Here is a 25,556-nt window from a genome sequence, read left to right on the forward strand (position 1 = left end):
TTTATACAGAAGCGGGTCTTTTGTTGCCCTTTGCCGCCCAGTTCCGACAAAGCATACCTGCACTCTCAGCCAATCACCGCAAGTGAGACCACTTGTGTCGAGGGCTCTGATTGATCGCGATTGTAGAACACAAGATGTGTCGTCGTCCGTGATTGGTTGGCGGCGGCGTCCGTACCTTGAGGGCTGACATCTGCCGATATGTACCTTATTACCGTGCTAAGCACGTGCCGGGGCCTTTGTCTGGCGGTCGGCCGGAGTGTGGGAAAACTCCACCCACAAATCCGACAACCCTCCAGCTATCTCCGAGAAAACTGCCTGAAAGAACATCATATCTTTCTTATCATTCCTATAACTCATCCGAATCAATTCACATGCCCTGTACAAGACATTGTGGCTTGGAATCTTACAATAGTTCCGATTTTGAAGTCGGTTTCTTGATTTTTTTCTCAGAACATGAGCGTCAGAGAAGCGTGAAGAGTCAAGAACATAATTGTTACCCTCGGGGCTTTCCAACCGTTCCCACGGCCCGATTCAATAAAAGGTAAAACCAGCCTCAAGGCACGCTCTTCCTTAAAAAAAAAAATAAATCGTAAAAAAAAGCCACCGGTTCTTTACAATATGTCTATAAAGTCGTTCAGCAAGAAAATAGAACCAATATATATATATATGCGATTCTTTTTCTGACAAAATAATAGTTATGTGTCAATTTCAGCGATTAGATGTCACAAAAAGGTACACATGCGTGCTTGCGCAATGCCGACGACAATTCGTACCCAGCTGCAAGTGTCACCTTTGTTATCTCCTAGCGTGGGCACGCGTGCGACACACGTTTGACACTAGCTTAGCAAAAAATGTGTCGCACCAGGCAACTTCTCACCTAGGCGACTGGAGTTTGTCTTTGTTCACACGTCTATGATCAGACAGCTAGACACGTGGCCGATTTGTTCCCAATTTTACCATTTGTTTTCATCAAAGTTACGGGTAGAGTCAGTGAGGTGGGGTTAATGTACAAAAAACTACTAATTTTATACACGCAAGGTTGCCATCCACTATACATGTATAAGTTTATAGTATTATGCTACATATTAATCCTTTGATTGTTGTTCCATTGTATAATAAATAAGCCAAATAACTTGACATGCATTGTAATATTGTTGAGTAATAAAGTTATCATAATCATTAGAGAGTCCTTTATATATATATAGTGCCGGTAGCGGGTTGGTCTTGTTGTAATGATAAGTCGGCTGTACACAGACACGGTAGTTGAAGTTGAGGTAGAAAGTTGTCCAACGGCAGGTGTGCGATCATACTTCTCACTGTATACAGGAAAAACAAATTGTACAGACTGGTAGGACTTCATGCACGTTCTATTAGATTTAAGTATCATTTTGATTATACCCATACCATGTATTCATAACCTAGAAATGTTTCGCTGTACTCGAAGACTCCGTGTTCTCTCTTCAATGCTATATCAGTAGCGAATGCTGACTGTAGGCTCCGAAAAGCATTGTTTTGAAATCGCCGACATGTCAAAGAATGACGTAATTATTTCAGGATTTGGAGCTTATTCATGTAAGACCACAAGACACCGACTGCAAAGATTCCCACCATTTGCGGCTTCCCAAAGGACTAAGACGAGAAAACCCTTCATTGTCTAAGCAGAAGAATTTTCTGTGTGAAATAATTTTCTCACTGTTGTGCCTTCCCAGGGGTTTCAGTTAACCATTGTCTCACAAAGCGACCTGTTGCCGCTCTTTGTCTCACAAATCTGAGCAGCCTTGTTTCCCACGCGCGCGGGACTTTTACATGCAAACTCGGGCGACCAACGCAGGGACTGGGCACGGTGCAAATAATGCGGCCATTATTCTAAACGATGCCGTCATCTTTAGCCCCCAGTGATTGACCAAACTGTCAGATAATGAACAAGACAACCAAATTAAGAACCAAAATTGCCCTAATTACAATGAAGCTATAGTAAACCATGACAACTAAGTTGAAAGTGCCATGACTTCAAGCTTAAACATGGCGTTTATATTACTTGATGGGCCTCCTTGTTTACCACCAATTGAAACTAGACACGGTTGCAGTCCTACGGAGACGGGGTAAACTCGCTATCACGGCAAAGTCCCTTCCACAGCAAACTCTCTTCCTCGGCAAACTCCCTTTCCCGGTACAAGAGAACATAGCCAACGTTGAAAATCGCGGACCAACGCCCCCCCCCCAAAAAAACACAGCCCCGTTCCGAAGTCTGCAACGGAGTCTATTGAAACGGTTATCAAATATGACATTTAGCAAACTCTAGGGAGGCAACGAACGAGAAAACGATTAAGAAATTGGAAAGTGTACGTAAGCAGAAAAAGCAAAACGGCAAACTAAAAGCGTCAGTAGTTCCACGAGGCTCAACCCTGGAACCATACTAGTAACTCTTTTTCGTTCTCTAATTTTTGTGGACTAAAAGGTGTTATGGTGATCCGTCTGGCCCCACCCTTTAAAACTCGTCTGTGGCCAGAAGGTGTGAAGTTTCCCCCCTAGTGTTTTCTTTTACAACTGCGTGTGGATTGTGTGTACTACAAGAGACACGCGTCACACTTTCGCGTTAATGAACCAAAATTAACATGTTTTATGAAAGGCTTCGAGTCTTTACATCTTGTTGGGATGCATATTCTGTTCAACTGAGATTCAACGCTGACAAAACATAGAAGCGATGGTTGAAGCGACGTAAGGCTAACGCCAAGGTGGGGTCACACATGCGTATATATTTAAGTTCGTATGAGGCGCGCACTGGAGTATTTGCCTCAACCAGGCCCCACAGGTCGTTGGAAAAATAATAGAAATTGGACAAACGTAAACGGGTAACATGTCAGACGAGTTAGCTGGGTCGCTGACCATACTTCTCGGTCAGCTAACCCATCTGGCAGGTTATGTATCTATATTTGTCCAACTAGTACTATTTTCCCCGCGTCCCGAGGAGCCTGTTAGAGACTAAAAGCTTCATACGCACCTCAAACGGACTTAGATATATACACACGTGTGACCCCTTTCTACTAGGACTGCGTTCTCGTCGCGCTCTTTCTGCGATCTAAAATTTTACAGATCGCTCAACGAATTGTATAGAAATGAAACGATTTTTTTTACACTTTAAGTGTTTTGTTGTTCTATCAGTCACACCTTGACATTCTGTATGATATAAAAAGTAAGAAATCAAAGGTTACACATATCCTATTTAGGTCGCAGTGAGAGTAGCCTGGTACCCAGCCTACAGTGAGAGCGCAGCGCGATCGCCATCTAGTGGAAAGGTGGCATTACCGGGGCCCGGTCGGGCTTTTTGTGGACGCGAAAAATAGAAATGTATAGTATGTATAAAAATTACACACAACTAATGCCCACGACTATACTCTTGTGAGTGTTGATTGTTTAATCACACAATGTGATGATAAACCAAACAAAAGCATAAAAATTGTGTCTACAGATACTACAAGGTTGATAACAGCCTACTTTATTGAGATTTTGGTTTCGAGTTACTTTTGTGTATTTCAAAGCAGTTGTTACATTGTAAATAACACTTTTTGAAGTACCAAAACGTTCTGGTATTAGAATATATATTTTTTTCCGAACTAAACCGACGTATTGTATAATTAATGTGTTTATTTAGAAAAAGCTTATTCCATACTAGATATAATTTGCAATGGTTACTAACCACACGAGAGGCCTTGTGAGTGCAGTCAAATCATTCAATCATAACTTTGAGTGAAAATCAAACAAACGTAATTCCAAAGATTACAAGTGATAACATCCGATTGCAATCCTTTATTGTACATAATTAGGAACTCCGACCACATTAATCCTTTAAAATACACAAAATGTAATACACAAAATGTAGACTATTTTCGTCTGCAAATCTTTTCTTTCATTCATAGTTTTATTGATACTCACATGTATAAGCTCTTGTATTGTCTGACCGTATTATATTAAAACAAGTGACTATATGTCATAGAGTTACCTTCTCTATTGCCTTCAAGTTGATCGAATAATGTTTAAAAGTAGGGGTCTCAAACCTATGTCACTTCTTGAAGAAGGCGAGGGAATAACTCCTTTATATCTGGCCGCCGACTCCTCTAGCGTACTATTGTCACTCTATTTCCAGTTTCTATATGCTTCCAAAAAAGAAGTCAAACCCAACCTGTTTAGAAATAGTCAACACTAGTATTAGAGTAGAATATTGTTCATGACTGTCCATTGTCACTATGTTTACTTGTACTTGCAATTAGCCCTCGGGCACGAACTTGCAAATAAACTTATTATTATATATATAAGACCACCGCGATCCGCGGAGCCTGGTAGAGGCTAAAAAAAGGACTGTTGTGATGGTATTTACCTCAATGAATTATTAGTTCATTAACAATCAATATCTCCATATTTTTTACGCCAGATAGATCAACTGGATATGATTATGGAAATGGACATAACGTTACAGACTGTGACAGTGACGAAAATCATATCCAGTTGCTTGAGTAAATAAAAGTATTCCCGCCAAAGAATTCAAGTATGTCTGTAACTCTGTTGATCTTTTGTCTAAATTCTCTTAAAGTGGAGGTACCAAAAGGTAGGCATAAATTGTTTTTCATGAAATGAAAATACTCTTTGGCGTATATTATTACCTGAATGTCTAACCTTCGTCGACTTATCTGTGTTTTAACTTCTAGGTTGAAGAAATCTTGCTATCATGCAGGTGTGCGCTTCAGACAAATCCTCACACCAGGCGGCAAGAACCGACGGAAGTCGGCCTATCGAGCTTTTAACCACCTTTGTGGAAAACTTACTCAAGCTCGATACGAACAATGGAAGACAAGACGTCTCCTTACACCGCCTCTTGCACACACTTAGCCCGACAAAAAGAGCAGCTCACGGAAAATACAAGATTTATCGCTGCTGGGCGAGTAATTATGCAGCCATTTTTCCACATGACGGCGCGATTTGTTGCTCAAAACAAGGCACATTGTCGGCAGGAAAGTATGAAAATGTTTGCTAGGATTATCTCTGTGTGACGTCTGCAGGTATTTTCATCCAGGTGAGAGAGTTTAATGAGAAGCGAGGTGTGTTTTTAAGCCTTCTTTTTTATAGATAATGGCAGCGGTTTATGGCGCGCCGTCCGTTTGTTGCAACTGCGCATGTTTGAATGTATTTGGATGAAATGGGTAGATCATTCGGAAACTCCATAATACCCCTGTCACATTTGGCGAAAATCGATCGGACGACGATTCTGCGGCAATCGCCCGAGCCTCGCTTATAATAATAACTTTATTGCACAACAATTAAGGAAAAAAGTATGGCTTAGATATGACAGGGACGGTTTTCAGGTGAAAATGCGCCAACTCTGGAACGTCGTGAATTTTAATTGTGTTCCATCGATACGCCCCGAGATTGTGGATAATGTGACAGGGGTATAAGCGATGCACAGGACTGGTATTTTTGGTCAACAGGGACTGTGGCTATAAAAGGACGGACAAGTAAATTTGTTTTGTCACATGCCGAATAAAAACGATATGAATACTTTATCATATACATATAATATTGTATTGTGTGATGTTAGAACTGGTGAGGGATGCTGCCATTTTAGACTCAAACGCCAGGTTGGGACGCGGAGAGAGTTGTGGCCATGGTCGAGACTCGAAGCGAGTCAGTAAAAATCCCAACCCCTTGCCCTTGGCTCGCTATAGAGATTTGGTCTATAAACAAGCTTTAAAGTATATAGCTGACGGGAGGAGAGTTGAGAAAAAATAGAAATGCTAATTGAATGACAGAAGGAACAATGCCCTGAAAAGCGTACAGTATGAAAAATGACAGCCATGTCGGACTCTGCGGTGAGGAACATCTGTGAGTCGGACCCACTGGAAGTTACACAAAGGAGGGTCAGGTGCACATAATGTGGGGCGTTCCGAACTTCTCCACAATAGGGAAGGGTAGAATCAAAGCACCAACAACACAGACTTGATTAGAAACCACTACACAAAGGGCAGGGAACCACAGAGCTGGGTTAGTCTGAGGGCAGAAGGTGCTGTGTTTGGAAGTAGAGGTCAAATATTACACAAAGGAGTTTACTTAACCTCAGATTCAATTGGACAGGAGACCTGACTGTGGAGCGTGAGTTCTAGGGTTTGGCCACGCGAACTGTTGGAGAGCGGACAAAACAGCGGCACGGGGATGCACAGAGACTTTCTAAGACCAGTTCAAGACTCTAAGAAATCACCGATAAGATATTTAGATGACGACGGATGATTTTCATTACCACGGATCATCACTTCCATACCACGGATAAATCTTTACTGTCCTACATCTTTTAAAAACAATTGCAATATGTCACACATAGCCGACCATGCATATGGCCTCCAGACCTTCTACACAAGATGGTCAAGAGCAAGGTCATATTTGGTTGGTTGGGAGTTGATCGGCGAGGTCTTTCAAAGTCGTCTGCAGGCTGATCAAGAAGTTAAAAATTAAAGTCGGGAAAGCCATATTCTATAGTAGGTGCGAACTGTAGCTAGAATAGTTTGGATTTCAGGCTACTCCCAACGTTGCACCGACTTTGGTTGGGGAGTTTTTTTCGTAATCTCCAAGCAGATCTTGCGGTGACATGAGATAGTGTCATAAGCTTGGGAAGAAGTTTAGGCGGGAACAAAGTCGAGGAAAGTTCCTGAATGCGTGATAGGGGCTTAAACGGAACTCTCAGTCCCAAGTTATCTTCTTCCCGCCAAAGTCAACAAATCAGTTAGATAGCTTGTATGCATTACCTCCATCCTCTTTCTAGTAGGTAATTATAAAAGGTTGAAATTAGGCCTATTAGCCTATTGCCTACTTTGAGTAAGGTATTGGAAAAAGTTGTACACAATCAAATCTGGCAGTATGCAGCACTGAATGATATTGTAACACCTTTCCAACATGCCTATAGACCAAATCATTCCACGACTACTGCTTTATTACGAATGACGGATGATTGGCTCTCCGCTATGGATAAAGGCGAAATGGTAGGGGTTGTTTATATCGACTTCAGTGCCGCATTCGATTTAGTTGACCATGAGCTCTTGTTGACAAAATTACAATCCTATGGTTTCAGTTCAGGCCCTTTAGCTTGGATGAGAAGTTATCTTCATGCCAGAACGCAGGTAGTGTATATTAACGGGCACTTTTCGGAACCATCTGTACTTGAATGTGGCGTTCCCCAAGGAAGTTGTTTAGGCCCTCTTATTTTCACACTTTTCACTAATGATTTACCTTTGTCAGTTTCAAATAGCACAACTGAAATGTATGCAGATGATACAAGTATGTACAAAGCCGCTAAGTCCGTAGCTGAGATTGCTGCTGTCTTACAGCCTGACCTCAATAAGATTGTAGAATGGGTAAAGAACAACAAACTTGTGATGAATGTCCTTAAGACTAAGTGCATGCTTTTTGGATCTACTCGAAAACTGGCTCTTCTACCTTCAACCTCACTGAATTTGGTTATTGGAACTAGAAATATTGAACAGGTGAAAGAGACGGTTTTGTTGGGGCTGCACATGGATCAGTCACTTACATGGGATTTGCATATCAATAATGTTGTTGCCAAACAATCAAGGAATATCGCCCTTGTGAGAAGGCACGCATGGGCCATGTCTTATGAAGTCTGCAAGGTTGTTTTATGCGCACTTGTATTATCAGTAGCACAGTACTGTCTCCCAGTTCTAGCAAACATGTCTGAATCAAATGCTCGAAAGCTCCAGGTTGTACAGAACAGAGCCTGTAGATTGGTGCTTAAATGTCCACTAGAAACACATGTTAAGCAAATGCATTCAGACTTGGGTTGGCCCATGGTACGAGAAAGATTCGCCATCAGCACGTTGACTATGTTTTTCAGAATACTTGTCAGTAAGGAGCCCCATAACATTTACAGCTCCATCGTCCCTGTCCATTCTACCCACACATATTCAACTAGATTATCCAACTCCTTCAGTTTTAAACTCCCTAAGCCAAAAACAAACTCAAAAAAGCGAACTTTTCTCTACCGTGCCATCAGTCTTTGGAATGACCTACCACCTTACATCAAATCCCAGCCCAACATCTCACGCTTTAAAAAGGCAATGTATCAAGTCTTCTCAAGCCAATAGTTTTTTTAATGATTGTGTATCTATCATTATCTGCTTGTATATATACATGTATGTTTGTGTATATATTTTCGTTTGTTTATGTATGTTTCATTGTTTCATATGAACCCTGGTAGACTAGCCCTAAATAGGGCTAAAGGGTATCGGAATAAAGGAATAAAGGAAAAGACGGAACAATTCTTAACACCATGCTTTTGTTTCCACATATCTTGGAACATTTTCAATTTACGAATTCCTTTTTAAACAGACTCTGCGCATACGTGGAAGCCTATCCACTTGAGCTTAACTTCTTAGACATGAAGGTCGGCTTAAAGACAAAGTAGTTCATGCAAAAGAATCTTATCAACAGCACGGTACATGTCTTTTGAAACGACTCATTCTGCCAAATCACGTAGTAATTCAACAATGTTTCTGTGAACAACTTCAATAGATGTCTTCACACCTAACGAGTCAATGTGATTTTCGATTTGCCGGTTCGGTTAACTTTTCATTAGTTTTCCCCAACTCAAGATTACGGGAGATTTTTTTCTACAGAGTATTATCCTTCAGGGCTGCCGTTAGTCTAGTTTCACATAGGAGGTTGATCAAAGGAATGCCCGAGTTTGTGTTTAGTTGATTATTTTTCAGGACTTACATCCTTTGAAGGTGCGCACGTGGTTTGTTGATTATTTGAAAATCTTGAATCAACTTTTCGTTCCATGAATTAGTGCAGTGAAATATATAGAAAACAAGGTTTAGCCAGGAAGCGTGATGTTGCTGATAAACATACTGAATACACACGTCGTATGGTGGGGAGGGGGGCGTTACGTACATACGGCGATGCCTACCAAATACTTTGATATATATTTTCAACTCATATGTATGTGAAAATTTCCTAAAGATCAAAGCACATTGCAGATATTGTTTATTTTGATATACTGGTACTGTACGGATGTTCAAACAAGTTTGGTTTTACCTTTAGAACATGGTTTTTCGTTATGTTCTCTAGCGGACGCTACATGAACTGCAGACACCAATGGATTGTTTGAGCAACCGCCAAAGAAAATGAACACATACTAGTACAACTTTTCATTGAATATAAGAATGGCAAAAGCTTTGGGAGAATGTTATTCCAATGTTCTAAACGGACAAACACGTTTTGTTTGCATGTAATGTTTATTTTTAGACCTCGATAGTCTAAAAACGGACGTTTGACGGCGAAAAACAGCTTATCAAGGCGACACCTTTATGTCTTTTTACTCAAACACGCAAAAATTCATCCGTCAAAACCAGACTTCAGAGGCTAATTTCTGCCTTCCGGTGTCCCCGTTGGTCTGTTACCGAGTCTATTAATGAATTCCAAACAAAACCTGCTGGAGGCGCTCTAGTGCGTCACACAAGGCGACCGCTATTCACAATGACAATATTGTGCGTTTTAATCAGGAGCTGCCAGCTGGTAATCAAGAGATAAAAAGGCTTTGAAAACAACTATTGAAAATCTTGTCCCGGTGGTTTTCTAGTCATTACCGATGCATTAGATCTCCTGATGACCCGTAAATGGCCTCTTGATTAGGACGATTTCTTCTGTTTATGAGTTAAATGACGTAATGAAGAGAAACTCATCTAAAGATTCTCCTAATCAAAGAGGGACACTTAAAGTAATAACTGAACGTTTATGTCATTCAACTATATTATGTTTCATCACACCCAACACACTTATTTAGAAGAGCAGGAGTGACCCGGTATCATTGTCTAAACACGCAGGCTATAGCTAATCTCCAGGCAAGATCCTAGGGTAACTAACACAAGATAGTATCAGAAGCTTGCCTAGGGGTGAAACCGACTTACATGTAGTAGTGTGTATGATATCGTAGAATACACACTCCTAGGCCGACTTCACTCCTCTGTCAACTTTTGATACTACAGTTGATACGGCAACATGGATGCCAGCCGCGCGTGCATCAATATTCGTCGGTTCCAAAAAAAGCTTTCAACCATACTGCAAACAGTATACAAAGAAGGTGGAAAATTGGGGAATATTTCCCGTAAGATTTATATCGAGAAACGGATGCTGACGTCACACAATGTCAATGTCAATGCCAAAGTCAAAGAAAATATCAAAGAACAAAAAATGAAGATCTATTGTTCGGTATACCATACTCTATATGTTCAGTCATTTGCCCCCCTTCCTGACCACAATCATAGATTTTATAACAAAGCAACTTTTTGCGCCTAATTGAAATATAATCTTTTTCTTCGCATGCTCCCATCAAGTTTCGGTGCTGTCGCTGTCTTTACAAAGAATTTCAACGAAGTTTGAAAAAAATTCAATAGGGCCAGTTGGATTTTGCTATGGCCTTTTGATACTACCTTGTACCATCTGTAAATCTGCTATGAGAAGATACGACGAGCAGGCAGATGGGTTGATTAACCCGTCAAAGACTGAGGTGTCATTGCACCCACGGGCCTCCCACAAAGCCTTAATGGGAACTAATTACACAAAGAAAAGGTGTGAAAAATCCGTTTTCTGGGTCCTCGACTTTGCATGATGAAAACCACTGATATACATAACACAATCATCTCACTACTTCTACATGTACTGAAGTGGATTACATCAAAGATTGCAGCCAGTCGCAATATGTATTTGGCTTTTAGATAGCAGTTTATATGCCATCACAGACAATAGAAAAAAGCTAAACGCATATCTTAAAAGACTTGGTTTCACTTGAAATGTGATTATGTTAAGCTAAAAGTTTTCCTTTTTTCCGAGTTTTGTCGACCAAGCACCTCATCAGTAAACGAGTTTTGTTTCCTGTGTCACGAGGGACGATTTTGAGAAGAAAATGCGTTTCATTTTAACTTAAAGAATAAAGATCACAAAAATGCTTGGATTCTCCGCTTAAACTTTGATAACTTCAACAGATACCAGAAAACCAAGAAGGTTATGAGAAAACGTAATATAGTTTTGTGTTTAAGAACGTATAATGATTTATAAATGGTAAATTGAATAGACGGAATGATACAGAAACAGTTAGGTATCAAGACATCTATGTGACTAGTACACTTTTAGGGAACCAAGAACTGATATAGAACATATGCACTTCCATCCCGTATTTCTACAGCACCATTTGCTAACAGACCACACATGGGTTTAGAACAATCCACCGAATTAGCAGGAAATTTTCACTTACACCATTGTATAGACCCCCTCTAAGCTCAAACGAGATCTTCTAATAACCGTAAAATAACAGATGTCACAGCTACTCAAATCTACATCCTCGCAGACTACCCCCCCCCCCCCCACACACACACACACTCAGGGGTCTAGACAAAGCACTTTGTAATTGTTACATGTGTCGACGTGAATCCAAGTTTGTCAATCCATCTGGTCCTGCTGAACAAATGTTATGTCAGAATACAACAGAGACTTGAAAATGATTAAAAATAACAAAAATTGACATTTCAGAAGTTTGTGAAGGAGTTCTAGGTTATCATGTCCTTTGCTAATGCGTTTAGAACAAACTTCGGTACAAAACAGTGTGCGTTCTAGATAATCTGAAAATCAACATTACAACATAACGCAAAGTGGTGTATTTTATAAGACAACTAGCTACAGTATATAGTAAGATAAATATAATATTTATGCATACAGACTCCAGGTTTACAATATTGAAAGAAGATATAATGCGCGGTGTAAATTGAAACGTTACATTGCACTACTTGCTACTTACTTTAATCTAATACATGCACAAAATACAGATATGTTGTGTGCTATACAATATTAAAAAGAGAGCCGTGTGTCCAGTGTAGAGATTTTGTCAGACGTAAAAAGACCAAACATATGAATGAATGTAGCTTTAGTGCGTAGAAGACCACACAAACAGGAACCTCAAAATGAAACAATGGGCAAAATTGGCAGAAAATTTTTCCTTGCAGCTGTAAAAGTCCCCCTCCAAGGTCAAATTGGATTTGAAATAGCCGTAAAAACAGATGTCACAGCCACTCAGGTCTACATCATCACGAATCAACCCCCTCCCACCCAAACTGGAGGGGGGCTGTTCAAAACAAAACAGGCTGTACCCATATGTCAGCATGCTTGTATATTCCTTGACACAACCAAAGAAAACATATTAGATAATAGAAATATTCTAAACGCATGTGTCTTTAATGTTTATTTGATTGTGAATAATAAGACAATCCACAAAAGTGTTACTCTTCGTCACTGCACTCTTGTAACTAGCCAATATAAAAAGAAAAGCATAAGAGGATGACTGTTTCATCTTTTATTACCTTTGCTCCTGACCCACACGGTACACACCGACATTTAAGCTTCGGATAAATTTGAATAATCACCAGAAAATTCTACTAATCCTCCCCAGCAAAATTCCGTACATCTTGAATGGTGGCTAAACCTGTTGTAGAGAAGAGATTTTCACGGCCTCTCGATTTTACATCACCAAAAAAGTGCATGCATAACATTAGCGGCCCCCCTCCCACTGTACCACCCAAAGAGGATTGGACCATGGACAGTCACAATCACCCATATGGCAACAAGTGGGCAGAAATCTGCTCGCAACTTGACTATAACTTACATGGCTCAGTGAAGGATTACAACATAATCTAGACTAGGAAGCATACCAATCTTCTAAAAAAAGTGATGAATAAGACATCGTCGCATCACAGAATTTTTAGGCGAGCCCATAGTCTGTGACGTCGTGGTAAAAATAGTGCGACAAAAATCTTTGCGTGAAAGCTAGCGAGGCATGTTAACTTTACTGTAATTTAGTACATAGTAGGTTCTGTATACATGTACAATGGCGCTAATGGGAAATGGTTTGGGATTCTTTGTTTCTTGCTAAAAAGTGTATTGCAAATAACTAGTTTCTACTGTACAATTAGTCGTCTTTTAGATCGTATGAATAAAATAAGATTGTGAAGTTTGTACAGTCAGCGTATCAATGCACGTGGCCTTTAAAGCTGTCTGTGTTAGTCGGCTGCCCCATTAAAAGCGGGCGTTAAAGTGTTGGAAGAAAACTTTCTTTTGTTTTCTGTTATTTTGTAGATTGTTTCCTCAACTTTGCTTTATAATCTTATCAGCGTTAATGTCAGCCACTCCCCAGTCCGTGGTCTTTAACCATAGAAATAACCACAGGCGAAAAATCCTGTTCTACAACTAGTTGGGGGACTAGATTTGTATCTGCCCCCCTCCCCCATGTCCCTCAATAAGCCAACCTTGAATGACAACATGTCTGATATGCAATCAAATAACAATAATATATTTCTCTGAACACCTAAAGAAAAGATCCAATTCAGTGTGTATAATGTAGGTCGCTGTCTGAGATACCAGCTTATTTTCGATAATTGGCAATTTTCTTGGATTTGAACTCATGCAAATTTAAAACAAATCGCAAGATGGCGCCATTACACCGGTAGCTGTTTCCAATGCACTACTTTCGCAAAATGACAAGAACTGTATAGAAAAGAGACATGATATAAAGTTTAAAGTTACGGTTTTATTTGCTTTGATCATACATCAACATTTGACAAAGGTCAAACATCATACATCAATATTTGCGTAAGGTTGTCAACTATTAATGAAGACCTTTATTGCACATTTTTGCCCCACTGGGCTAAGTACAGGTCACACGGTAAGAATCACATATATGTAACAATGGAAACAATCATACACATCTATATATGCAGATGTGCGTCTAATCTATTCTATGACATTCGACTTCCTCTCGCTTCTTGGTAATTGCATAAATGTAGCTAGCTGTGTGGTTGGTTAGAGTTGGTTTATCAAAAGCTGTCAGGAATATAAATTTCTCTTTACTGTTCAAGTTAATTAATATGAATGCTCTTGGTTCCAATCGACAATCCGTATTCTAAAATTGAAGGTGGAAGTGTTGTGGGCCACGGGGGCTTGACACACACAAAAAGTGCAACGCTTCCAATCTTATAGTCAAAAGAACGTTCACAGGTTGAGTAAAAAATGTTGTCTTTAAATTTTTTGACCTTCAATTTCCTTACGGCTAATAGGCACTCATTCACATAGGAGTCGATCGAGTCAGTAAAGTGTCGTTCGGACAGTTTTCGGGCACAACATTGGGATTTATACTCAGCAATTTGTATAACCTACGTAAAGCTATCTGTGTGTGTGTTATGCAACAATATGCATGCAACAATTTTGTACATTGTATATCGTGCAGTTACTATATTGTGCAGTTACTAAGCCTCTAGATGGTAGCCATGACTGCATGACGTCATTCTACACGATGATAATGAATAAATCAAGTCATCACTCGGTACAGCCATTCTGCCCGTGGGTGTTATCAGTGGGTGTTTCTATCTGCATTGCAGACTAATCGCTCGATTGTTTTTCTGGTTTTATATCAGAATGTTAAAAAACATTATTTGGTATCTGAACTTTGAACTACTTGAATGAATTTGCCATGAGGTCGTACCTGAATAGGTGAATATACAAGTTGCATGAAAGTTTATATGTGACAGGTCGTTCGGTGTAATATAACTAGCTACTGCCACGCTTCATGCCTGCAAAAACATACTATTCCAGCTACTGTTTCCCCAGCACTGGTTCACCGGCAGCAAGTCGGTATTGTCATTTATAAAGTTAACAAAATACCTTCTGTTGTCAGCGACAGTCCTGACCAACTCACGGACGCCATGCCTGATGCGCTACAACAAGCTAAGAGCGGAGGTGCATTCCGTTTTTGTAAATCTAACGTAAGAATGTAACAAAGAAAACTCCCGTACATAACATCCCAACCATTTGATATTACCACACGCATGTTTCTTTCTCCGACCAATTATCTGCCAACGCACTGTTGACATTTCGGGTTGTTTAGAATGGAATACGTTTCAGAGGTGTAACGTGAAACGTTCACCGAAAACTTTGTTTTGTTTGAATCTTTTAAATATCTAATCAATCGGCTTTTAAGAAAAATAAAATTTATTGTAAAATCTGATACAATGATATCATTGTAGTTAAAGGCAAAACCAATATATGTAGTCACAATGATGTACAATTGATGCACAATGAAGTTAAACAAAGACAAGATACCTCCATCCTTAGTCTGTTGGCTACTGAATTTAGTTTGACTTCCAACATTGTCGCACTCGTAGTCAGGATCGCCATTGCTTTCAGTAGCAGTAGTGGGCTCAAGTTTGGTTCCTCTTTCTGCAATGAAAATTGCCTAATATTTTCAAAACGCATTTAATTGAATAAGATCTAAACAAACCTATATAATTGTTTAAATGCCATGCACAGTGCAGAGTTAACAAGAGCTCAGAGACCTCATATCTCCATTAAATCACTTGATTATGTTAATGACTTCAACTTTTGCATAATCGATGCTTAATTATGTACAACTGTAAATAACCTACGCTGGTCACTATGTTGATTGTCCAATCGTTTACCACATCGATGAATTATGGAAATTTTGCATTAATTATGCAAATTAAGGAATTATTTGCATAATTGGTACCTGATAATTTTCCACCTGCCACAAACTACATATATTGCATGTATTTGAGTTTAATGAAGAAACACTACAAATACAGATATTCCTCATTAAATACGCAAATTAAGTGTCAGTTTGCATAATTTGCACTTCATGATGTGCACCTCTGTCTAAGCTGCCTACATACCAAATATCATGTAAATTTGTCGTTCCCTTCTTCAGTTATCCACCTTAGAAGATTTTGACAAAAATAGCCTTGCACTTCCAGAGCAACCTGCTAGGGGGACCAAATATACACCACATATCCCTTATGTCATAAGCTATCTGCCATCCAAAAATCAAGACCATTGCACATCCAGTTCAAAAGATCCAAAAAATGAATTTCTGCTGCAGTACCAAGGTCACATACCAGGTGGCCCCAAATTGACCTTGACCTTTGTCTTCCCAACACCTAGACACAAAGCAAATATCATCGTAATCCATCTAGAGGTTCTTGAGTTATGCTCACTAAAAACAACAACACAGAAACACAGACAGACAGACAGACAGACAGACACACCCAAAACTATATCTCCATTTTTCATGGAGATGAATATGTACCATATCTTATAGAAAATTGACGTAAAAGTACAAAATATTTAATTTGTATTTTTTCCCGACAAAACCAATGCTTAATACTTGCGAGCGGAGCAATTTAACGTTATCTTATAATCAAAAGAGCGTTCATAGTTTGAGTTTCAAAAAGTTGACTTTAAATATTCTGACCTTCTATGTTTTTCTCAGCATACATAATTCATGTTTCTGGCGGCTAAAAGGCACCCATTTATATCTGATGAGTCGATGGAGTCTGTAAAGTGCCGTTCGAACAGTTTTAGGGCACAACATTGGGACTTAAAGCCAGCAATTTGTAAAATCTCCGTGTCTGCAATACAACAATTTGCGTTGTACATTGTCCAGTTACGTAGCCTCTGGATGATTGGGTGGTAGCCATATGGGGCTGCATGAAGTGTCATTCTTCACAGTAATGATGAATAAATCAAGTTATCACCTGTACTAGCCATTCTACCCGTGGGTGTCATCATAGTTTCTATCTGCAGTGCAGACTTATACCCCCTTTCCACTTGGACGGCGCTCTCGCCGCGCTCTCTCTGCGACCTAGTTTTTGACAGATCGCTCAACGAATTCTATAGAAAAGAAACGAATTTGTTTACACTTTGTGTGTTTTGTTGTCTTCTCAATCACACTTGTACGTTTTGTATGATATACCCAGTGTGAAAGCGAAGGGTACACATATCCTATTTAGGTCGCAGTGAGAGCGCAGCGCGATCGCCGTCTAGTGGAAAGGGGGCCTTATCACTCGATTGCTTTTTGGATTTGACATTTTGCATTTGAACTTTGAACTACAGGAATGAATTCCTCATGAGATCGTACCTGAGTAGTCTAGACAAGTTGCCCAATGGTTTATTTGTGACGCTCAGTGTAATATCTGTTGTCGCGCCGCGTGCTTGCAAAGCTGGTGCCAGTGTGTTACGCCAACGGTTGGCTATGTACATGTATGTATAAAAAAACATAGCATTCCAGCTACTGTTCCCCCAACGCTGGTTCACCGGTATTGTCACATCTAAATCTATCGCAAAATATAAGAAAGAAGATTTTTCTTGTTAAATCGTTCAGTTGCTACATTCTAGGTACACGATGGATACGACAGAAGAAAATTCATGCGCAGGTACCGGTGTTCGATTCATCGACAATATGGCTTCAAACCTAACTGCCAGTAGAGGTAGGTTACAACTTCTTCTAACTGCGCACTGCGCATGCCTTCCGTATATGTATCAAACTCGAGTAGTTATATCATTCTGAAACTACATTTGGTGATTTATACCATTCAACTTCAAAAATGTTATGTAAACCGTTTTTTTTTTGAGGGGGGGCGAAATCGCCAGAGGGGGCGAGATCGCTGTGACACCGGTCGTTCTTCGGCAGAAAATTGTGACGGAGGGCTTAACCCCCGTCACAAACGCTGGAGCCAGCGGCTGCTACGAATGGTGGGTACCCAGGATAACTCCAATCAGCACCATGAGTTTGGAAACGCAAATTTTCTCAATATTGTTTCTCCTTTCTTCTTTCAAGTATAGGCTAGGTTGCCCTGATCTAAATGTCTATTGTGCACTGTGCACTGTATAAGTAGTGTTAGGCTGTCCTGACCTCGTTGACTTCAAATCTTTATGATTTCCCAACTTACTGTATGCTGTGTTGAAAATCTATTATCTGACTTCATCTTCATAATGCAGTATTGATCAGAAATTCTAATTACAACAAAATTGTCCACAAATTTTCTGCTTATCCTATTGCTCATGATTGAACAGGTGAACTTCAACCAACTACCTTTTAGATATCTCCATGAAAATGGAAATATTGTTTTTAGTTTGGTCCGGTTTTCTGCTAGAGACAGAAGAAGAATGTATAGTTTTAACACTCAAGCACCAGACCTTCTTTTGCGACTCAAATGACCGATTGGGGTCCAAGCGGACCCCAAAATATTTTGTTCAATAAAATCTCATTTCCAATTCTTATCGGTGATTAGGGGTGGGTATCGGTACAGTGTACCGGTACAAAACCGGTTTTTCTTATTGGACGGTCCGGAAAAACCGGACCTGAAAAAATGGGTAGACCGGATGTTGGACCTATTAGAAAATGAACAGATTACTTGGTCATGCATTCACGCGTTTTGGTGCCTGCGGGTCGAAGAAAATAACATGTACAAGAGCGAAGTACTACCGATTTCTACCAAGTTTTACAGACAATCGTACCGTAGAATCTGCTTGGAGATTATTGACGATACTCACAACAATGGTCCATTTCACTACGAATTTCACCTGTTTGGTGGAGTATTGTACTCCAAGGGGCGTTTTAAAATCCTACAACGCGAGTTAACTGCCTCTGGCACTGCCTCTGCCTCATATGCCACTGGTATATCTATCTGGAGATTATATCGTCCATTCACAAATTTTCACATACTGAATCAGGTCCAGGTTCAGGTCCGGACCTGGACCTGATCCTCTGGTCACGGAAGGAATTTTTCTTCAGATCAAAAATGTTCCAATGGCACTTTAAAATGTACACCTGTGGTCTAAATGGACCCCACTACTAGAGTGTTTGAGGGTTAAAATCTGGCCAAGATTCGTGACCTCTGTCATTAATTCCACTGTAATAATCTATTGATCCCTAATGCTTTCTTATTGGCTGAGCAGAGTTGGGCTGACCAATTAGGAAGGGGGGGGGGGGGGGGGGTCCTGGTGCCATTCAATCTTCTGGCCGTCGACTGTAGTGCTTTACCATGCCAGAGCTGGCCTACTATAACTAGTTGTTCCTCGCAAACCTCAATAGTGAAATGCATCTTTACATTGGATTTGAAATGTAGTTCCCCCCCCTCATAAACGAAAAGTGAACACTCGTTGGCAATTTTCTCTACGGCTGCAGACAATGGGGACGAAGACATCCAAGTTTATCACATCGAAACTGGTGAGGAAATCTCTGAAGAAGGCAAGAATCGTGAACATCGGAGTCACGTTATACCTTCTACTGACTGCAACAGTCCTGACCAACCCACGGACGCCATGCCTGATGCGCTACAACAAGCTAATGACGGAGGTGCATTCTGTTTTTTGTAATTCTATTTTAATCATAGAACAAAATTTTGTTAACTTAATTGATGATTATCGTGTCTGGTCTGGCCCATTGGAACCGACTCTATTCGGTGAAGTTCAGGTATTGTACATGCTAATTTAGATGCTAATGTAAATGCTATGGTAGTCTACTTGAGAACGGTATCGCAAGACAAATGTGCAAATTAAATCCTAATTTGCATAATTTTGAATCTTTTGACAAACGCCTCTGCAGTTCCGAAATAAGCTGCTAGGGGGCCCAAACATACACCTCTTCTAACATCACAAGTTATCTGCCACAAAAAATTAAGACCATGACATGTCAAGGTCAAAAGATACAAAAAAATCGCTGCAGTACAAAGGCAAATACTAGGGGTTTTTACATCACAAGTTATCTGCCACAAAAAATTAAGACCATAGCATGTCAAGGTCAAAAGATACCAAAAAACTGCTGCAGTACCAAGGTCAAATACTAGGGGTTTTTTACCTTAGTTTTCCCAACACTTACCTACATACCAAATATCGTCGTAATTCAGCAAGAGGCTAGGTTCTAGAGTTATGCTGTCTACCCAAAAACGGAAACATAAGCACACACAAACAGACCTCACCTCACCTCACCGGTTCCATAGCCACGGTCCCACATACACAGTAGACACACACACACTGAAAATATCTCCATTTTTCATGGAGATTATAACTACGGACACACAAGAACACAAACACCAACGCACACCGGAAATCATAAGAATCTCCGTACACAGCTAGTCTCTACCAGACTCCGGATCGCTGGAAAATTGTAGAAATGGAACAAATAGAGGAGTAAGCCGGCCAGAGGAATATAGCCGGCCAGGGAACAGCACGCGATCGCGAGCTGTTCCCTGGCCGGTTATATTCCTCTCTATTTGTTCCATTTCTACGATTTTCCAGCGATCCGGAGTCTGGTAGAGACTAGTACACAGCCACAATCAACAACTTCCAAACATTGGCTCCACACAGGTTGCGCCAGTGCAGCGAACGTTTGTGGACTCCTCCGGAACTGCAAGACCAAGTGTGACCGCTACCGCCTGCTCCGTGGTATCCTTATCGCTGTTGCAGTAGCAGCGCTGTTGGGTGGAGGAGTTTCCATGTATCGGACTGCCTCAACTGCAAACAAGGTAACCGTTACGGGTAGCTCATATGTACTGTCAATAACCCATGATGTCATCTCTACACCAATTTACTGGTTCCTTAGAATGTCATATAGACACTCTACCCATAGGCCTTAGTTGTAAACTAAAATAAACGACCATAGCCCTGTTTTCATCTGCGAGAACATTTTAAGTTGTAGATATGCATACAATTTTAGACTTTGATACAGCTTTGACAGAGTTGATTTAAAACTTAAAATTTGAGCATAATATTCAGGTTTTCGGAAAGATGTCTTGATTACGCCAACTTTGTTACAGCTATTCTGGTTCATTTTGCACAGTTTGATAATGTTACCAGTAGAATAAATATTCAAACTTTTCACCAGTAGTATGCTAATCTTCTCCTGTCACTATTTCCAGTGGTAGACAGTCTACGAGTTTTATGTGCTTATGTAGTCATGGAGTCAGTCTACCCATCAAATTGTGGTTACGGTGGGGATCACGGAGCACTTTTTTTAAGTATTAAACGACCTTCTACCATGGACACAGAAAAAAAGGATTTTAAAGTCACGACTATTAAAAAAAATAACTTACTACAATCATAACATCACCCTTTTTCTTTGCTTGTCAATGATATTTTAGGTTTGAAAAGATGGTTATATGACTTTTACATGGTTTCTGTATCTTTCACATCAGGTTGAGGCAGCCCAACCAGCTGACTCAAAACCACCATCCAGAAGTATCAAGGAGTCTCTTCTTGCAAAGAACACCTTCTTGTCATCGGCCGGTCTAATGGCAACAACTGCGTTTGCGATGGCGACACCTGCACCACCAGACGCCCCAACTGCACCGCCAGAGGTCGCACCTGCACCGCCAGAGGTCACACCTTCACTACCAGAGGTCACACCTGCACCGCCAGAGGTCACACCTGCACCGCCGGAAGGTGGAACATCTGGTAAACTATCCGTTTGGCGTCCAAGTTCAATCTGTTTCCCCGCATGATAAAACTCATGTATGCACGCTATTACACACACTACTGATATCTATCTATTAATTTGACTTAACTTTATTCATGATTAAATCCGCAGTTAGCTTGACGACAAACAAACAAATATAGTGTAGCTGCTCTTCCTGTGGTCTCTATTACCTCCATGAACTAACTACTGAGGTTATATTTTCAGTAGTGTTTGTATATTTTTGTGTGAGTGTGCGTGCGCGCGCGCGTGTGTGTGTGTGTGTGTGTGAACAAGATAACTCAATAACGGCTGGGAGGACTGGTTTTATACTTGGTGTGTTGGTGGGGTGTGACGAAAAACTGGAAATGATATCGATTAGATTTTGGGCCCCCTGGCTTTTCTTGGTACTACAGCAGAACCTCCGGGTTTGATATCTCGTGTTCTGAACAAGCTATGGTCATTTGCATGTCATTTGCATGTCATTAGCATGATTAATGAGAATGTTCTACCATAGCGTTTATTTCCCGTGTATTTGTTGTCCCGGACATTATACGGCCTTGACATTTGAGTGACAGGTATAACTTTCAATGTCCAAGGTTTGAGCCCGCTAACATTTGATTTTGGAAGTGCAGGGGCATTTTCGTGAAAAAGTCCAAAGAGGCTAATTCTGGCGAGAGAATGTGATTTGTTTGCCCGTCTTCTACAAGATGTATTTTAAAAACGATTATATAAACCAGGAATTTCGGCTGTTCCAGCTCCAAAGGATGACAGCTGTGGAACTGGCTACAAACTAGTTGGCGGGGCTCTTATCCGGTTGGCAAAAGAAATGCAGTCCCATTACTACGCCATGGCGGCATGTAAGAAGGAAGGAGCCACGCTGGCCATGCCGAAAACAGAGGAACTGGACGTCGCTCTGAGAAATCTGGTCAAAACGGAAGGAGGCAACAAGGATCACTGGATCGGCTTGGAGGAGAGAGGGGAGACCTGCAGCTGGTATTGGGTGGACGGGTCGAAGGTTGACAGCAACCAATACAAGGTATGCTGACACGGCTAGTTTGCAATTGAGAGAGAGATAAAGGAGATTAAGAGAGGCAGGGGAGGTAGGAAGAGGGAGAAACAGAGAGAGGGAAAGAAAGCCAGGGATAAAGGGGAGAGAGATAGTGATTAGAAAATGATCAAAGTGATTCGAAAAATAATTTTGGTGGACACTGATATTATATGTACAGCGTTTTCCTGTCGTGACCTTCCCTAAAAACGCACTCATTTAGTGCTTCACTATTTTGCACGCACTCATCTTGAGTAACATATAGTGTGTGCGTATAAATAGTTTATTAAGTGTGATGAAGAAAAAGTGCACCTCTACGTAATCATTAGGTCGAGCGATGCAATCTCCTGAAAAGTTATTGATATTCATCCGAATGATTGCATATGTAAACAAAATAAAAATATATTGGTATTTGGTTGTTCAGTACGTACAGCCAGGGCAGCCCAACTAGGCCCGTGCCTACAGCAAAGGGCTTGCCCTGCTGACAGAGACAAAGATAAATACAAATGGATTTATGAGTACAATTATAACTACCTTATCACTTTTCGAACAGGGATGGTATCCAGACCAGCCAAGCAACCCACGATATTTTGGATGTTGGCATACTTGGTGTGCTTATACCCCCTTCACAATAGGCGCGATTCGATCGGAAGACTAGTTTACGAACTCTGAATGACATTTTCGTGAGTAAGACGTCCGGTGTTCTCACGATCATCTTGCGATTTTTACGGATCGCCGGCAGTTTTCAGGAGTCTTACGACGGTCGCGGTGCAGCGAAACATGTTCTTAACATATGCGACTAGTCGAAAGAAATCTCCAAAGTCGCACAGCTCGTTACCGAGTCGCAGATTGTGCGTACAAATCGTGTGTACCTTGCAAGGGTATCGGTCAATAGTCTTGCGTCAATCCAACGATTGAAGACCGATAGGCGAGCAAAGACATAGTTATTAATCATCGAGCGCAAATCGGATGGAGAACGCCCGTCAGTTGGGCAACGTTCGGGCGACGTTCGCCCGACTTCCGTTTGTTTACAAATATTGAATTTCTGGGAATGTGAGGGTAATTCTAACATTGTGGCCCCTGTGGCAGTATGTAGGCTGGCTTTGTGACACACTTTCTTTTCTTGCGTCATTTCTATTATGCCCGCGCATTCCATTCATTGGTTAAAAAGATTCCGACAACAAAATAAGCAACATTTATTGATCTCTTGCCTTTTTTGAGGAACGTTTTGTGTTACCTTGTCCGCGTGCAAGAGGTCATGGGAGGTTTATTATCATAGATTTATTCACCGTCGATCTCACGAGCCTCGCGTATATGTGAAGGGGACAGTTTTGAGGCGAAAAATACGCAAGACCATCTTAAGATCTTAAAATCAGCCGACCTTCCTGCGATCGCGAAGAACGTCCGAAGATCGTATATAATGTGAAGGGGGTATTATTACTGGTCAGGAGACACAGCCAGTCATGATCCCATGTGGGACGACACTGATTGCTGGCGACAGAAGAGCTTCATTTGTCAGTGTCCTTCAGCCTAAAAAAATGGAGGAAATCCGATGAATATTGCCAGCCCCTATTGCCCAGATGATGCAGAATATCATATGCATGTATTTATTCTCGGAGCCAGGGCTTTTAGATGTCTGGTGAGGTTTAGGGAAAAAGCAAGTAACCTTTGTGGTGGGGTCAAAGGGCAAAACATGGCACCCTCTTTAAGCCCACACAAAATAACGTTAGATGTCAGTAATGTTATGTTCAGAATCTCAATACTAGGCATTCAAACAAAATATAAGAATTTGATGTAATCTTTATGTTGTTTGGTGTCTTGTAAACCCATGTGGGGAGGGCGAGGGCGAGACACAATGAGAAACCATTCTTTCATTCATTGTAAGAACTCGATAAAAACATGGCGGCCTATACACTGTTATGTCGTTTAGATGTGAGCTTGTACTGGTACGATAGATGAAAAAGATGTTTATAGAAACAGTGACGTGGTTCATGATAACAGCTGTGTTGGAACGTAGTAACTAATACTGTCATTTAGACAACTACAGAACAGGACTGTATTTTCGACAGTAACAATACTCGTTTCTTGTAGATCATAAAGAGAAGGTAATTCCACAAAAGATAAAAATGTTATGAAAATGGCATTCAGAGTGACATAAATCATAGTGAGTTGAGGGAATTTGAAGGACATATGAATATAGAAGACAACACGGTGTATTCCGTATCACGCCTTCGTTTCGGCCGTCGGGCAATCCTTCCCGCGGTGGGGATGGGGCCGAGGGTGATGCGGAATACATCATGATGTATTTGATTTATGTCATACCCACCTGAGATAACGTTAAGACATATTTCGATGCGAAATGCACCAGTAGTTGAGAAAATGTTGTGTCCTCGAACAAAAGATTGTAACAACAGCAATTCTAACGTCTGAATCCGGTATTCGAATTTTCAACAGTGCCGTATCCGGCCCGTTCGAAATAGTTCGACTTACTCGAAGGAAGCCTGTGTGATACAACGTTGGAAGTTGTGTGGTACGGGAAGTTATCACACGCTCCGGAACACCCGTATCGAACGTTTTCACGTCACAGGTATGACATAACATCGCATATGTCTTTCTCAGACCAATTATGTGCAAACGTCCCGTTGACATTTCAGGTTGTTTACTTCTACCTGGTACAATCTATGGAATACGTAACCTATTTGTAGCGATCTAACGTGAAACATTTACCTTTAATATCTTTGTAGTCAACTTTGTATTAAAATATGTTATCCTCAATAGGTTTTATTTGAATAAAATTCACTACAAAAGATGTAACTGGGTGCCCTGTACTGTATTGTTGGAATGACCTGAGGACATCTCTAATGACCTTCATCTCAGAGAGAGAGAGAGAGAGAGAGAGAGAGAGAGAGAGAGAGAGAGAGAGAGAGAGAGAGAGAGAGAGAGAGAGAGAGAGAGAGAGAGAGAGAGAGAGAGAGAGAGAGAGAGAGAGAGAGAGAGAGAGAGAGAGAGAGAGAGAGAGAGAGAGAGAGAGAGAGAGAGAGAGAGATCCTCCGTGTAGCTCTGGTTCCTGGGTGGTTTTGCCTCGTCGTATACAACCATGAGATCTGCAACTATTCTACGAGTGTAAATGAGTGAGTGCCGCTTCCACAGTTTTAGGGCACAATA

General features: G+C 40.8%; 1 protein-coding gene across 1 annotated transcript in view; it reads left to right on the forward strand.

Annotated features, from left to right (window-relative positions):
- The first annotated feature begins 19,215 nt into the window (after positions 1-19,215).
- LOC118430090 overlaps positions 19,216-25,556 on the forward strand; it is a 12,533-nt gene continuing 6,192 nt past the window's right edge. The window contains exons 1-5 of the mRNA XM_035840800.1: positions 19,216-19,249; positions 20,260-20,417; positions 21,087-21,333; positions 22,102-22,382; positions 22,945-23,026. Of these exons, the coding sequence (XP_035696693.1) occupies positions 19,216-19,249; positions 20,260-20,417; positions 21,087-21,333; positions 22,102-22,382; positions 22,945-23,026 (802 nt within the window). The remainder of the gene's footprint in view (positions 19,250-20,259; positions 20,418-21,086; positions 21,334-22,101; positions 22,383-22,944; positions 23,027-25,556) is intronic.

This window comes from Branchiostoma floridae, chromosome 14 (assembly GCF_000003815.2).
Source record: "Branchiostoma floridae strain S238N-H82 chromosome 14, Bfl_VNyyK, whole genome shotgun sequence".
Classification (NCBI taxonomy): Eukaryota; Metazoa; Chordata; class Leptocardii; order Amphioxiformes; family Branchiostomatidae; genus Branchiostoma; species Branchiostoma floridae.